The sequence below is a fragment of the Falco biarmicus genome, chromosome 6 (assembly GCF_023638135.1).
Source record: "Falco biarmicus isolate bFalBia1 chromosome 6, bFalBia1.pri, whole genome shotgun sequence".
NCBI lineage: Eukaryota > Metazoa > Chordata > Aves > Falconiformes > Falconidae > Falco > Falco biarmicus.
The window spans coordinates 85,702,596-85,718,620 of NC_079293.1; the positions used below are offsets into that span (position 1 = coordinate 85,702,596).

The 16,025-nt window shown below is 46.0% G+C and overlaps 1 protein-coding gene across 4 annotated transcripts in view; it reads left to right on the forward strand.

The window, feature by feature from the left end:
• SDCCAG8 (SHH signaling and ciliogenesis regulator SDCCAG8) overlaps window positions 1-16,025 on the forward strand; it is a 116,388-nt gene that overhangs the window by 97,690 nt on the left and 2,673 nt on the right. For 2 of the 4 annotated variants that reach the window (XM_056344198.1, XM_056344199.1), the window contains 2 exons: window positions 11,865-11,991; window positions 13,886-13,968. In XM_056344198.1, the coding sequence (XP_056200173.1) occupies window positions 11,865-11,991; window positions 13,886-13,936 (178 nt within the window). In that variant the 3' untranslated portion in view covers window positions 13,937-13,968. Of the gene's footprint in view, window positions 1-11,864; window positions 11,993-13,872; window positions 13,969-16,025 lie in introns of those variants that run through there. The other 2 variants (XM_056344201.1, XM_056344200.1) reach the window with 2 other exon arrangements.

Sequence of the window (16,025 nt, forward strand, 5' to 3'; positions counted from 1 at the left end):
GTAGATTATGATCCCATATCACAATTTTTATGTAAGGAGATAACATGAAGGACACCCAGATATTCATTCATAGGTAAATACTTGCTGACCAGGTAACATTATGGTTTCAGAGACATTAGAAACAAACCATTAACTACGGAAGCATCTTCCCTACAGAGGATCTTTCCTGAAAAATACGCTGTCTTAAACTGAGACAAATGCTGCTGTAATACAACCTAAATTCACAATAATTTACAAGTAAAGGTACGATTACTGCCTTTTTTTTTTTTCCTTTAATTTTTTTCTTACTTTCCAGAAGGCTCCTTATCTGGAGCTTAGTAAACAGCAGTCCTCAGCTTAATCTGCAGTTTAGTTACAGCAGCGCACGCTTTTTCCTGAGCTGCCTGCATGCCCCCCTGCTCAAGCCCGCATATGTTGCTCAACACTGATCAAAAGTAGCCTCCCTCGGGAGGGGGGCTTGGGTTCGTTCTGTTGGCCTGTTCATTAGCTCGCCTCAGCCGAGGCTGAGCCAGGTGTGAGGTGGACAGTTGTCCACCAGGAGCGGTGCCAAGACCACCAGCCTCTCTGGAAGGCTTTTGCGGCAGTGGCTGAGGAGGAGTGGAGTCGGACCAGTGAGCCCCAGTGGGGAGCTGGGGCTCTCTCAGGGCATCTGCTGAGCTTTCGCAGGCTTTGGGAAACCCAGGGGATTGTTCTGTGCCACGTTAGCCTGTGAGTTCACCGACGTCCTGGTGCGCGTTAGCAAAAGTGTGCATCCCATTCAGAAATGAGTGTTCCTCTCTGCAGGTTTCCCAGTATTCCCAATGTGTGAGTAATGGTGTATTTGTGCTGCAGCAGCGGTGTCAGAGGTTAGCAAGGCTACAGAGACAAGTAATTGATTGAGAGTGGGTGGATCTCTTGGTTCTTATTTTGCAAATGTGGTTGTCTTCCGTATCCCTACTTAGAAGAACAAGAAACATGGTTGTATTTAAACAGAGACACAGCTTTGTTTTCTTAATTTACTACTAGTGATTTCAGGCACTTAATTTTAATTGTCCAACTACTTATGTGACTGAGAATGTTCAGCTCCCAAAAGCGTATCAGGGCTTCTCAGCTTTCTTGTTTAAACATTTGTTTCATAAAACTGTTAACATTGCTTAGCACTGAAAAAACAGAACATGGAGAAGTAATATGAGAAAAGCATGATTTGCCTAACAAAACTCAGCAAGACCTTTTGATGGTAATCTAAGGGGAAAAGTACTCTTCTCTTACCCTTGCAGTGCAGATGTGTCAAGAAAATGAGTAACATTTAGGCCAACTTGTAGCAAGGAAAAGGCTGATAGTTTTGCTAGAATGTTTGAGGATAATTAAAATACAGTGGAAACAGAAGAGTCTGTGCGTGCATATGGACAGTTGTGGACAGGATGAACTCTGCTGCTGGAAGGTGCTGGTAGTTTGCCAGGGTGGGCTGCCTGCGCAGGGTCCTGTGACTGCTGGCTGATGTGCCGAGCTGTGACATGGGAGAGCCGGGCTGCAGCCACCTCTGTGCTCGTTTTGTGTGCTCCTGACAGCCCTGTGCTGCTACTGCAGAGCCGCTAGAGCTGCCGTTCTCGTCCACAAGCTAAACTGCCGTCACGAGAAGGGCATCAATGACCCTTCCCGCTGGCCATGATCTGGGTGTGTTGATACTCATCCCCACGCTGCCTGGTTGCAGTTGTATCCCTTATTGTAGAAGGATTAATGGTTATTCTGAAGATAACTGTAATGATATTTGCCTCTAAAGCAGCAATAAAATTCCTCTATTTCATAGCAATGATTGAGTTCAGCCTTTAGGCTCCATGCAGTAAATTCAGAGCACAATTGGACTAATATATACATGATGAAATAACCACTCTCTTAGAGTGTAATACCGTCTGTAATGTAGTAATACATTTTAAGATGCGTTTGCCGTTAAATGCTTCCCTGCTTTCTCTCAGTGTTCTAAGCAATTGCAGGTTTCACTAACTTCACATGCAAATCCACTGTGTTTATAATATAATCCAAATAAAGCACCAAGCGGACTCCGTATTCGCAAGAGCTGAGCTCCGTGAAGGTGGGCTGACGGTACTGCTCAGCTCCTCCAGCTTTTCTCATTTTCTGGGAAACCTCTGGTTTCTTAGGATGAAACTCCTTTCCTCTCAGCCCTTCCCAATGCAAAAACCTTTCTTTGTAGCTCTCGCCATCTCGCCTATGTTTGGTCTTCCATGTTACATTTCCCGCAGCTGGTGTTGCCTGGATGCTGTGTCTCTCCCTTTGTTTTAGGGTGTACCAGGGAGCCTGGGAAGATGGGCTGGTCCCAAGTGCGGTGTTGTGTGACAGCAGCAGCTCCCTGTGAGGTGGGAGCACGCTCCAAAGATAACGGAGAAACAGAGGCTGAAACCTCCTCAGATCCCTTGGGTGTATCTGTGCACATCTGAGCACCGACCTTCCCTCCCTCCCACGCACAGCCTAGGCTCCTCTGCCCACCTGGACCTGCTTCCCAGCCATTTAGCTAGAACCTCATTCAGTCTGTGCCCCCCATTCTCATTTTTGTTTCCTAGGTAGAGTAAGTTCGGAAGAGACATACGTGATCGAGCTGGATTTGCAGGGGAGGAGGCCAGGCTTGGGGCAGGTTCACAAGTGGAAGCAATCTGGTCTGTGTGGAGAGAGCAACGGGGGCTTGTACGGAGAGCATCTCTCTGAATGTGCTGCATGGAAAAATTGTCTCTGTCACCAATATAAAGCCATATTCCTCCTTTTGTGTGTCACAAGCACAAAGCTACGCTCCGTACAAATCTCACATCTATCATTACTTTCGCTGTCATTTATGAAAACCACAATAACCCTGTGTGAGCCCTGAAAATAAGCAGACGTGTATCACCCGCCAGAGCTTACAGGCCAGATCACTTGTTTGAAATGAACAGGAGAGAGGGGCGTATGGGCACCTCTGGTGTGGTAAATACGGGTGGTGGGGTTCAAGCAGGAGAGCTAATGAGTGACGCCTGCATAGATACTTAACGCTTTGTGTTTGGTATTTTTAGAGCCTATTTTCATAGTGGTCAAACTATACAGTACAGCAGCCTTATTTTTTATGCTGAGGAATATTTTTGAAGGACTATGATAGATCATTATTAAACTGGAAAGACTTCCTTGCAGATAACCAAATTGGAAGGACCGTACCCGATGCTGCGGAGCTCCCGTTCACAAGGTCACAAGGGAGAAACATTCCCTCTTTCAAACACAGGTACTAATAGCTACGAACATCAACAGCAGCTTTCTGCTCTGCAACACGGAGCCTGCAGTCCTTGCTGGTGGCAGGCAGAGCCCGGGCTCAGTGCGGACAGCGGGACTGAACCTGACCCGTTGTGTTAGCCTGCGCTGGCAACTGTCAGAAACAACCGAAGCAGGTGTAGCTCAGCTGCACTACCCTTTCTAGCAGGAGTATTTTTTTAATTACGACAATGTCTGATAAATTAACAGAAGCTGATGCTTTTAGCGTTTTTTTTTGCTTCAAATGCCTGATGTCAGCTTGGGCCACATGTACATTCTGCACATGCCATGGGATAGAAAAAGTGAAGGCTTCTTTTTCAATTCTCTGCTGCCTGCCCAAACACCACATGTACTGTCTGTTACATGTCGCTTCTGATGAGGTTCATGCTGGGAATTTCTTTTTAAAGGCAAAGTGTTTCTGAAGGAAAGAGTTCAGATTGGGCAGATTGCATGAAAAAATTTGCAGTGTCTCTGACTCAAATGCAGTGATTGTTTTGTGTGGACACCACCTAGCAGTTTGTAAAGCTTCGGGTTTGTCTGGTAGTAAAAGAAATGGGGAAGCATTGGATAAGCAGTGGGGGAAGTGGAGTACACGTTGAGAAAAAGTAAACCAACACAAAAGTGTTTGTAACTAGTAAGACAAGCACAGGAAAAATTCAGTAATGCACGTATGTACCTTGCAGAATGATCCTTATAAACATGAGGGGGGGCAGTTTTGAAACCTTGATAGGATATGCGTCTCTTAACATTATCAGGAATCTGTTTCCTTATTCAGAAATCGTGCAAAATCTGTTCTGTCTGGCACATAACAAAACCAGAGAGAGGTGAACATCTTTAAAAAAAAAAAAAAAAAAATAGAGTCTGATTATAAGATTCATTGTATTCCTGTGACATTATCTGCTGCAAGCCCGGCCCCGTTTTTGTTTTTTTTTCCCCTAAGATGTTTTACAGTGTTCTAAATTAATAGTCAGTCTAAGTGATTTGAAGAATTGTTTTGTTAAACACTTTTCAACTATAGGCAGAAAATAGTAACCGGAACTATTTTTCCTCTAATGTGAACCTTATCCAGAGTTCATATTCTGATCATAGATTGTATTATTTCAAATTCCTTTAAAGGAGGAAAATCCTTATCGTCAGCCTAGGCATTCAGACACAAATAGATGCCGGTGCAGCTTTCCCCGGTATCTTTTCCGGCCTGCCGTCCATTCTCTTTCATTGTTTCCTTCCTGTCAAAACCCAGGAGGGCTAAAAGTGGCCATCGTACCAGCTGAGCCCAGCTGCTACACCCCCTGCTGAAGAGCAGGCTGGTAATGTTCTCTCTTCAGCACGTTCCACATGAGCTATTAGAAGCCCAGGAATAGACCCAGGCTCAGGTTTCCGACGTGATCTATTTGTTTAACCTGTTGGACCAGCTGTGGAAGTGAAGATCTATTCTAATAGTCAGCGATGACACCTGAAACAAAGGGGAAGCTACTGTTCCTATGTAAACTTTTAATTAAGCCCTATTCATAATTGTTGTTATGGCATGTGAAGATCATTACCTTACTGGAGAATGATGTACTGTAGGCACTTCTTTACAAGTATGTTGAAAAATTAAGAGTGCCTTTAGTAAAATGGAATTCAGAGGTTATCCAATACACATTAAAAAAAAAAAAAAAAATTAAGTGATAAAGAACCACCTGGGTCAAGGGTTTGGTTTCCTGCTGAAATGTGGACATTTTCTTCTTAGGTGTCTGATTCCAAACTGTGCCAGGGATATTAACCTCTAGTTACCATCTGTTAGTGCAAGTTGGATGAGTTTGTTTTGCCTCTAGTGTAGGCAAGGGCTCACCTTCCGCAGCTGGCAGCGGTATAGATTGCATTCCTCCTCTGCCTCACAAATGACAGGCTGGGCCTTTGATGTGGCAACAGGATTTTGATAGGGATTTCAGAGGGTGGGAGATGCCACAGAAACATGTTTTAACGTGCCCTAAACTGTTTCCCTGTGTCCAGGGCTTCCCGTGTGACCGAAGTGTGAAGTGAGGAGGCTTGTTCACTGCCCTTAGTTCCTCCTCACTGTTACGGCGGTGGGCTTTTTTTTGGTCTGTGTGTGTTCTCTTACAAGAACACGAGAGAGGTGTTCTTTAATTAACGTGGGAAGGGTGGATCATAGTGTTTTGCTTTTGAACCCAGATGGGAGAATGGAGTTCAATTAAAAGATCATATAGATGTACCTGTTTAAATTTCTGGAGCATGTGGAGACTTCTCCAAGATGCTCATCACTCAAGGGTGTCTCAAGGTCCTGACCTGTGGGTCAAGATCTTAAGTAAATAGCAATTTAGGACACTAGTGAAACTTTGGGGGGTAATTTGCTATTTGTGTGCATTCCTAAACTTACAGACTCTTATTAACCTCAAAACTTACCATGTGAATTTGTCAGTGCTGCAAACCACAGGGAAGATGCAGGTTGCTCATACAAGAACTAATTTTATCGCTGCTTTAAATGTCCTAGTTACCCCTAGAGCTGATCCAAGGTATGAAAAGGTGGTGGCTATGAATTTTTCTGCCTCCATGAAAAACACAACATCACTTCTGCTATGAAAAGGGAAGACAGAAGCGTAGCAGAGTTGAGGTGGAAAGCAGAGAGGACCTGCGCTGCCACCCCTGCAAGAGGGGTGGGGAGTGACAGCAGCTGGGGCAGTTGTGGCTGCAGAAAACAAGCTCACCATGAGCACCAGCCGAACACCGTAACTCTTTGCATGGCAGCAAGCCTGGCTTTCCAAGATCCTCATCGAGGCAAAGCAAGCCAGATGACTGATTTGTGTGTAGCAGGGGATCACTTTAGGCAGCGCCTGCTCCGTGTCAGGAATGAGCTGCAGTCACCAGAGTTTGTATTTCATGTTGTACGAATCTTTGTCTTATGGGGCACTGCGGAAGTTCTTTGTGATTTCATTAGGCTTGCCAAAAGTTGTGGTTTAGACCAAAGTTCTTCAGCAGGGTTGTGGTGGGTGATTGCCTCAGGAACAGACCCGTGGAGGTGGGAGCCAGGTGGGAAGGAGCTGTGCAGAAAACCTTTGCTGTGGTATTTCCTAACTCTTGACTATTTGAATATACAAATTTAACATCCTTCGAGGGTTTGTAGTATACTGTCTGTTGAGTACCACAACTTAGACGTTTCCTATCACAATTTGGTAGGATGTCCAGAAAAAAAATGATAAAAGCAGGCGGTGGAAAGTTTGCTGGGTTCTGCTTTCTTTTCTAATTGGCTCGCTCCATCTTTTTGTAACAAGCTTGTTCTTAAACCTGCGTTTATTTTTAAATTCCCAGGCTGATTACCACATCTGGCACTGCCTGCATGTTGGGGCAAAAGCCCCCTCCAGTTGCGTCCCTGCAGCGTGGCGGGGGTCTGCAACATTGCCCTCGATTTTCCCCCTTGTAACCAGAAGCAGCCTCTGATCGCTGCGTCCACCTACAGGCAGAGGAGCGATGCGAGAGGAACCTTAGGAAGAAGTAGCTTACGCTCTTCTCCGGGCAAGAGAAATGTTTTTAAAGGCAGGTTGCTGCACAGCGACGTATTCTCATCATTTTGGGTTCTGGTCGTTTTGGGGGGCAGCAGGAGCCGTGCCTCGGCACCCCCTCGCCCATGGAGTGTCAGCCCCGGTGCTGGTGGTGGCCCCCACGGGTGACCGGCACCCCAGGTCTCGCCGTGGGGTACGGGGTGGCAGCGGCCGCGGGCGCTGCTGGGCGCCATGGGCTGGCCTCCGTTACCACAGCAACCGGCAGATGGGGGGCTTGGGCAGGGGCAGCGGGGAGGCAGCCGCAGCAGCATGCCGGACGAGCCGCTCAATAACAGCCCTTTCAGCTCTGACAGCTCTGCTCTGGCTGGCCAGAAGTAGTTATCAGATTACTTGTATTAAAACCTAATTAAGATGTGTGCCAGTAAATGCAGCATGATTATTGGATTTGGTGATTTAGCTGCTGCAGGTTGCTGCAATCCCATCACGCCATTTCAGCAAATTCAGCTTTGCGGAGTAGAGTGAAAACGTTTTACATGAGTAACCTGACTGTGCTGAAGGAGTAAATAACCTTTTAATACCTCTGCTTTGTCAAGGACTGGTCCCCACTGCAGGGTGCGTGGACACTGCCCGCAGATCCTGGCGTATTAATTTCTTTCGAATCAACTTTAGACCCAGAGGAGGGCTGACAGGTTGCATCAGCGTTTTCCCCCGCTGCGGATTGCCTGCAGGTGAAGGGACCTGTGAGCCCCCAGGGCTGGCAGCTTGCAGCGAGAGCCTTGTGGGTGCCCCTGGTTTAGCGATGCGCCTCTGCAGACAAGAGGGAAGCTTTTGTTCTTGTCTGTAGGCCGCAGACAAAAGGCAGTCTAGTAGTAATGCTAGTACTACTAACACGGTAGTGCTAGTCCAGCTTTGTGGTGTTGGATGCAATGGAAGTTGATTCTGCTGGCTGGAATTCACCTTGGTGCCAAAGCTCTGCTCTGTGTTTGATGTTTCACCTCGTTTTTGCAGGGTCTTGCAGTGGTCGTCTACCCACCGCTGTCAAAATGTAACGAAATCTGTCTGTGATGCCTTTGCGTTCCATCTCTGGAGGGGCTGGGGTATAGCCCGGTCGGACCCACCTAGGGAGTGACAGGTGCAGCCTTCTGCAGCTTGGAGCTGCACACAGTAGCAAGGTAGCGTGGAGCCGTTCTACCGTAAAGCTGTGCACGAGCTCCAAGGACTGAGAATCGGAGCAAAACGTTTACCTTGAAGCGTTCATTCCTTACAGCTTGTGACGCCTCGGTTTTGTTCTCCTCCTGTGGAACCACTTGTTTCACGGAGCTGCCTCTTCCCTGCTGCCGTATAGAAAGAGGAATTTTGCTTTAGACTGGTTAATGGAAAATTCCCTGAAGGCTATTATTATTACTGCTACTAAATGGGAGCTTACTCCTTAGCGCCAGGTTGTCCTGTAAGCGGTGCAAACGTAATGTGGTTCAAGAGCTACATGCCTTCCCCTCGTGCCTCGAGGTAACATGACAGAGCACGGAGGCAGTCCCTGTCCTTCAGCACTCCCAGGCCAAGCAGGAGCAGCCGCCTGACATCCCAGCTGGACAGATCCTGCCACTATGGTGGAAAAACGATCTCATTTGGAGCGGAGGGTGAGGATGCCGTGGTCACTCGGATGCTCGGGACACAGTCCACATTTGCCTGGTCGGTGGTGTTGCCAAAGTGAACGTGGCGACCGTGCAACCTCACTCGCTCATATTAGCAAAATGTGCAGAAGGTTCTGTCACCCAGTTGTAAAAATGATGGCAGGCATCGATGTGCAGTTGTAACATATGGGAAGTACAGTGAATGTGGGTGGAGCTGTTCATTTCTCATCTTGAATCATTTACGAGATCAGCAAGCAGGCCAGATACAATGCATATGGGAATGTGTGGCTGTGCTGCACATGTCACACATAATAGCAGATACTGTGAGAGGGCCCAGAGCCTGTCCTCGGGAGCTAAACGCACCAGCGTGGGCCAGTAGTCCCAGTGTGCGGACCAGGGGCCAGCTTGGCAGCAGTTTTGGGAGAGCAGACTGGTAGACAGAATTTGGGAATTCATGCACTGAGATCTGCAGTGACTAGGACTACTCACTCTATCCAGCATGACCCAGCACTGTAGGAAGGAGTGTTACTAACCCTGTACTCGAGCCCTGGAGATGGACACGGATGATCAAAGCAAAGCGGTGGCCTGCTGGGCAAACCCAGCTCAGTGCCTGCATCGTCTTTCTCCCTCTGCTCAAGGGGACCGGCTACATGGAACGCGGTGGGTGGTGGGTACAAACCAGAAAGCATAATTGGGTACTATTGCCATAATTAAAGACTTTTCCTAGTTACAGTAGTTTATTTGAATCGCCCTTTGCATGATCCGAGGGGATACAGAACTTTACAAGACAGCGTGCTAAGGCCTGTTAGCCGGTAATGCTTTTGAAATCTGCACGGGCTGCCTGTGAGTATCTAGTAGAACGTGTTGTTTGGATGTAAAACTCACACGAGCTGGAAATGACATCTCTCTGCGTGCCAGAAGTGGAGGAAGTTCCTCGCACTGACGCGGTGGCTCATCAGCTGGAGCCTCCTCGCTGCAAGAGGAGCAGCACACAGAGGAGGCTCCGCGGGCTGCAGCAGCGGCGGGCGCTCGTGCAGCTGGGATGGGCAACGCTCGTCGTGTTGCTGCGGGGATGGGGGTCACGGAGCTTGTGTGTTACCCATGTCTTTACCTGCCAGGAACGATAAGTTTGTGCAAGAGGGTCTCTCAAAGACCATGTGAGTGTTCTTAAATAGGCTGAGACACTGGCAGAATGGGAAAATTATTAATTAAATGTAGATACCAGCAGAAACTTTTAAGTTGTAAGGACCTGAATCCTGCCTGTAGTTGGTAGTTGTTGAGTAGGGCTGTGGTGCATGAGGAGGATTCCACAGCCTCCAGGCTTTCCATAGGTGGGGCAGCACTGGGGTTCTGCCTCTGGCTGGCCGAAGACATCCCGTCCCAGTTCCACCTCCCTTACCAGTACTGCTAGTAATAAGTACACTAGAAGTAAAGGACTGGCAGATGTCTTTATTACAGATGAAGAAGTGCAGTAAGGTCACGTATCCTCCTCGAGTGAAAGGAAATCAATGGCAGAGTAGTGAGCAGAACTCAGCTTTCCAGTCTGAACCTGCGGGGTCGCCTCCAGTAAGCACCGCCGTCTCTTGCACTCCCTGGGAGCAGGATGCTCGTGGAGAAGCTGCTGTCTTTAAAAACAAACCAAAGGACAGTATGACGGTAGGGGGGTGGGGCGGGGCAGTGGATTTTGCTTTGGGTTTTGAAGTCCAATGCCCCTGCAAACCACCTTTAGGAAAGGAATGAAAGGTAAACAGCGCCTGTGCCAGCATGGTATGGTTTGGAAGGAACAGGGAGTGTGACATTAGATACAGAGCGTCTAAGTGTGTATTTAGTAGAATATCCTGTGCTATCAAAGTGGTGGGTTTCGTTCCTTCATCGGACGTTTGCAACCAGCTGTCGCTGTTTGCAGCTAGCTGCATTTAGTTTTGTTCTGATCCCCAGGAGATGGTCCTGCAGCTCCTCAAAGCTCTTTTGCAAGGAAATACGAGCAGAGTAACAGGACACTATGAAATATGGGCGCTCAGCGTTCGCCACGTGATTGTTGCAGTTTGATTTCAAGGAAGTTGGCTGGCAGATACACATGAGGCAATACGGGTTTTGACATAGATTTGCGGGGTTTTCTTTCAGCTAGATTTTCCTAGCTTTTGATCAAGAAATTTGGGGCTGTGTACTAATGCAGTTATTTGAACAATCCTGATGAAGGATGTGGCTATTCAGAGTGATTAGCTCAGCTGAGTTGTGACAGCTGTACAAGTCAAAACTACCGCATGGAGCTGCAAGTAAAAAGGTTCTGAAAATCACATGTCTTATTGTAAGTGTATAACTAATTCCATCCAAAGCGAGCCTGTACGAGATACAGCCTAAACCCTTGTTCAGCTGAAGCTGTATTTGTGTGTTGAGCAAGAAACAGTTTACAAAAGCAAGTGCAAAGCTTAGATCCAGAAATAAATTGACAAAAAGAGTTCATGTTCCCTTAGTGCACAGTGTTTAGTTGTGTACGTTTTTCTCCAGAGCACTGTTATTTAAAGACAAGAAGCTTCTAAGATATCCGAAAGGACTTCTAATTAAAGATGTTTTTGTATAAAGAGTGAAATGCATTTAATGTAAAAACACAGTTTCCATCTTCTTGCTGTTTACGTCCCGTGCTACAGGTGCCAAGCAGAATTTTTGCATTTTTTTCGTGGCAGAGGCAATGAACAGTTACTGGGGACTTGACAAGCCACACCGGCTTTTGTGGTTAAAGAAGCAAAGGTGCGGTTGCCCTGTCTACAGCAGCGCTGTCCCAACTCGGGCACTTGTTTCTCAAGCGTAAGCAAAAGGCCTGTGTGTGTTCCTTCCGATCCCTGCCAGCTTGTTCCCTCTGTCTTGCAGCCCCTGGTGAGGAGGATCTTTGGAGTGATGGGCTCCTTACATCCCTCCCCAGGAACCCCCGTTACTGCTACTCAAGGAGCGATGCTCACGTGCTTCATTAACACTAAGCTTACTTGAAATAAATGTTGCTGTAACAAATGTTGGACGTTGACCGGCTTGCAAAGAGCAGTGGGCAGAAACCAAAAGTTTTTGTCACTTCCCATCCAGTTTGTCAGGGGGTTGGGGTATTTGGGTTTATAATTTGGGATGGCGCATGTGTTCCAGGAAGACGGTTACTGAAGCAGCTCCAGCGTGTGCAGCTTGCTTAGCTGCAGGGATCGGGATGCAGTCCTGCGGTCTTTACCGATGTCACTTAATGGCAAAGCAAATGTGCTGTCATGTCATGATAAAGCTTCTAAATCAGAAGTGCAAACCTTTAAAAGTGCTCGTGTAAAGTGTGAAGGTAAAATATACCGAATGCCCACCCGAGGAGCAGTCTCAGCCCAACCACCAGACTGAGCTCTGTCATCTGGGAGCTGCAACCGCCAGTGCGAACATCAAAGCTTCTACCATGAACTCCAACTTCAGATGCTCTGCAACCCTTTTATCTATTTTTTTTTTCCAGGTTACAGCAGCTTGACAAGCACTGCCAGGCCACTGCCCAGCAGTTAGTGGAGTTGCTCAACAAACAGAATCAGCTCTTCAAAGAGAAGCAGCTGCTTACAGAAGAGGTGCAGTTTCTGCGAACACAGGTACTGTGCCAAAAGGAAGGCAAGTCTGAGGGGAATATTCTGCAGCTTTAGCAGGAAAATCTGCCAGCAGTCTCATTTCAGCTGTTGGATTTTGTTGCTGTTGTTTAAAATAAGGCATTACCTTATGAAAAAAAAAAAAAAAAATCCATGCAATTGGAAAGAGACTGGCAGCTGGACCTGAGTCTCACTTAAACCTAAACTAAATGAAGAAAGTGTTCTGAAATGGCTATAAAACAGCAGAAGTTCCTCTTGGTGACAGTTCCTAGCTTTGTTATCAGAAGATTTTGTGTTCCTTTTTCAGAGATAAGGGAAATTGTTCTTTAACAGCAATAATGTTTAAACGGTAGCTTGGTGTTGATAATCTCTCTGAGCTTTTTGCTGACATTTGTGCTGACATTTGTCAGCCTTCAGTCCTCCTACCACTTTGTGGTGTTTTTTCCGCCCTTTTTTTTTAAAAAAAAGTCACTTATCTTTCCTGCTACTCCATGACCACTCACCCTAATGTGGGATGGTGCACATGCTCGTGCCTGAGCACTGTCCACTGCCCTGCATCTCTAGCAGGACTGCCTCTTGTTCCCAGTGGTCCCTAGGAAGCTGTGGCTGCTTGTGGACTGTTGGGGTGGGGTTTTTTATTTTTTTGGCCACTGCTCTTCAGTCAGTCAGCGCTTTGGAAATAAAGGAGAGGGCTGCATGGGTGGGGGGTTGGTTTGTCATTCTTGTTTCACAAAAAGAAGAGGGAGAACTAGCAAGCACAGAATGAGGTTTTCAGTAAAACCATTAACAAATCAAACCCTCGTTTTGTGACTAAGTAGATGAACTAATTTAACAATATCACAGTGCTTTCTAACTCGTGAACTAGTGAGTTTGCCCGGGATAACTGGAGTCCTGTTAACGAGGTAACGAAAGACATTCAGTGTAGGAACTGAGTCCAGGAGCACACCTAGCAGTAAATAGAACATGAATTGGCCAAAATACTTAACTCATACTATTAAATCCATACTTTGTTAAGTCGTTAATCATGTCAGTGTGTTTGGTTTCATGGGATTTTCTGTTGTTGTAGGCAAACTTGGTAGCTCAAGGTGGGGTGAGGTTATCAGCATGTAGTAACTACTGGCAAATTTCAGGGCAACCATAGTGTTCTCTCTGTAAGATAGTTTAAGAAGGGGGTTGTTCAGAAAAGGAAATTAAGATTTCTGTTTGAAGGGAAGCACTCGTGGTAGCGTGAACCGATTTTACATGGTCCACAGGGATTTTGTTATTGATAATCTATTTTATCTGGAAGCAAGCGTGCTTTTATGAAGTTGGGCAGAAGCACAAAAATCATTCGGATGCCGTACTGCTAGCAAGACCTGACTGGCAAAAGCTTCCTTCTTTATGTTCATTACAAGTTAATTGTGCTCCAGAGGATACTTTTTAACTTGAGAACACTCAGAAGAGAAGAATGATATAAAAAATTATTACAAAATGAGTCCTAAAAATCTATTTGCAGCTATTTAAAGCAACAGTGGTTCTCTGGGAATTGGAATTCAGCCAAAAAAAGCAGCCTGCAATATCAGACACTTGTTTTAAGAAAACTGAAGAGCAGCTCACCATAAATGGGAGCCTTTAACTACAGAAAGATGTATGTAGTTAGTGTAGAAATACATTTTTTTAAAATCCATTGCAGAATTGGTGTCAATTGAAGGGGAAAGTGATATCATATTCCACATTTTACCGTATTGTTCAACAGTTCTCCTTTGTAATAATTTAACTTTTTATTATCATTATTTGATGGGGGGAAGAGGGAGAAACCAGTCATACCTAATCTTTTAAAAATGATGTAAAATACACTAACCCAAATGTGCTATTGTATCTTGGAACATAAGCCACTAGTAACTGCAGTTGCATATTTCAGGAAAAAAAATGGGATGCAGATCTCAAACAGGACACAGATGGAATCAAGTAAAAACCTGGATGGATAAAGAGAAGTGAGCAGAAGTAGGTATTTTTTCTATATCCTATATATAGAGAGAGGGGAGGGAGAGGAAAGGAGGACTAAAACTATTTGCAGATGTGGGTTGAATCTGGCAAACACTTCAAGACAAAAGGGAGAAGGAAGTGTTTGAAACATTTTTGGGTTTGAAATTGTTAGAGCTTTTTGTGTTTGTTTTTCTTAAGCACTAAAAAATTTAGGACAAGCACTCCACGGCAAAGACAGGTTTACCTGACAGAATTAAAAAAAAAAAAAAAAACAAAAAAACCACAAAACCCCACAAAACCCCAAAACTTAAAAAATTTAAATTGGTGGGAAAGGGGAACATAAAACTTTTAGCAAGGTAGGAAGTTCTAGAACTCCGATCTTACCATAGGTACTTTTTGGTCTGGATAATCACTGAGTGTTTGTCTTTTGATTTGGAATTGGTTAGTTTTGTCATTTCCAGTAGTATTTTCCTCACAAGGAAGCTGAACTCTCTCTCTTCGTTCAGACAGGCTACAATTTGTTTTGTAATGAATTATAAAAGTTACTGTCGTGTTGAAAGAAACATGATTTATATAATCGTACTCGAAGCGGTGCTGTTGGAGTTACAGCTGTTAGAGCTGCTCCTATTGCCTTTAAGAGTTACTTTAATTTAAAAGTCCCAGATTTTAAACTAGCTGAAACAAACGCTGACGAACCTATAACCTTCATAGGATTTGTTTTCAAAACTCTGGTTACTTCCTCTGCAGTTTTTATTTCTAGTGTTAGTGTTTGGTATAGGCAGTGGGGAGAGGGAGAAGAGAAAGAAAAAGAGAAGAGGAAGAAGGATGTCTTTAAATCCCACTGCATTCTGGTGTTTTGAGAGTCTGGTTTTCATGGAAAACTCATTTGATGCTATAAGGAAAATTCTGGGGTTTAAAGTGAATGCAAAAAAAATCACCATAAAAGAAATACCTGATCCTGCGACAGGCTGAATTCCCTTACAGGCAACGTTGAGTTAAGAGGCTTTTAGCATCCTTCTGAAGGAGTGACCAAGACAAGTACTACAGTTTTCGAAAACATCTTTTTCATTCTCAGCAGTGAATTACATGCTTTTAAAATAGTTATGTTTAATCTCCTATTACGGCAAGAAGCTCGGTATTATTTCAGAATAGCCACCTGCTACAACAGGAAGATGCTCGCACTGTAATTTTCATGTTCATAGAGCTGAAAAGGACCAGGATGAAAATGTGGCCCGATCTTACAGGCCATTAAGCAAACACTTAATAGATGGCACTAATGTTTATTAACGGTCTGCCCAGCATAACATACTCAGGTCCACATAAAAAGTCAGCAGTTTAATTATGGGATGTATACCTCTCACTGTGAAAGTTTTCAAAAGGTTCAAGTTTTGAGTTTCTACCTTTGACCGTCTCTTATACTGCAACTTGCTGCAAGTCAGAGGATGAGAAATACTTCGCTCCCCTCCCACGCAGGTACTAACCCCAAGTGTGTAGCGTGGCCCACAACCCCCTGAGCTGCGATTACCGAGTGCTGCCCAGCCGGCGTGAGCACGTTTCTGAAAGCTGGGATGCTCCTCACTCCAGGATCTGCCTTGGTGTGTCCCTCAGCTTGACAGAAAAGCGTTTGTGCCGGTTGCTAACCCCCCGGCAGCCCCCGGCTGCTGGAAGGGGGTGCTGGCCGGCCTGGCGGCGTTTGGGCCAGGGGGGGTCACCTCCAGCCAGGGTGCCCGTCCCGTGGTGCTGCTCTGCTTCCCCTCAAACGGCTCCTCCGGCCAGCCAGCCCCTCCCTGGCTTGAACCCCGCTGTCCCTATGGCGCAGCCACTAAAACCATCTCCTCCCTCATTACAGATGTCTCTCCACAGCGAGCACGCCTGCCAACAGACGGCCCTTCTCCTGAACGGAAGTTAGAATATACCCACCCGTGACTATAGGCCCGTCCTGGCCCCTCTGGTGGCTCCGTGGGAGGTGCTGCCGAGTTCCAGCTGTTCCCCAGGGCTGGTTTGCTTTGGTTTCTTGTCAGCAGGAATTTTCAGTGAGGTTCCAGCAGGGATGCAGCAGGTGACGTGCCCCCGAA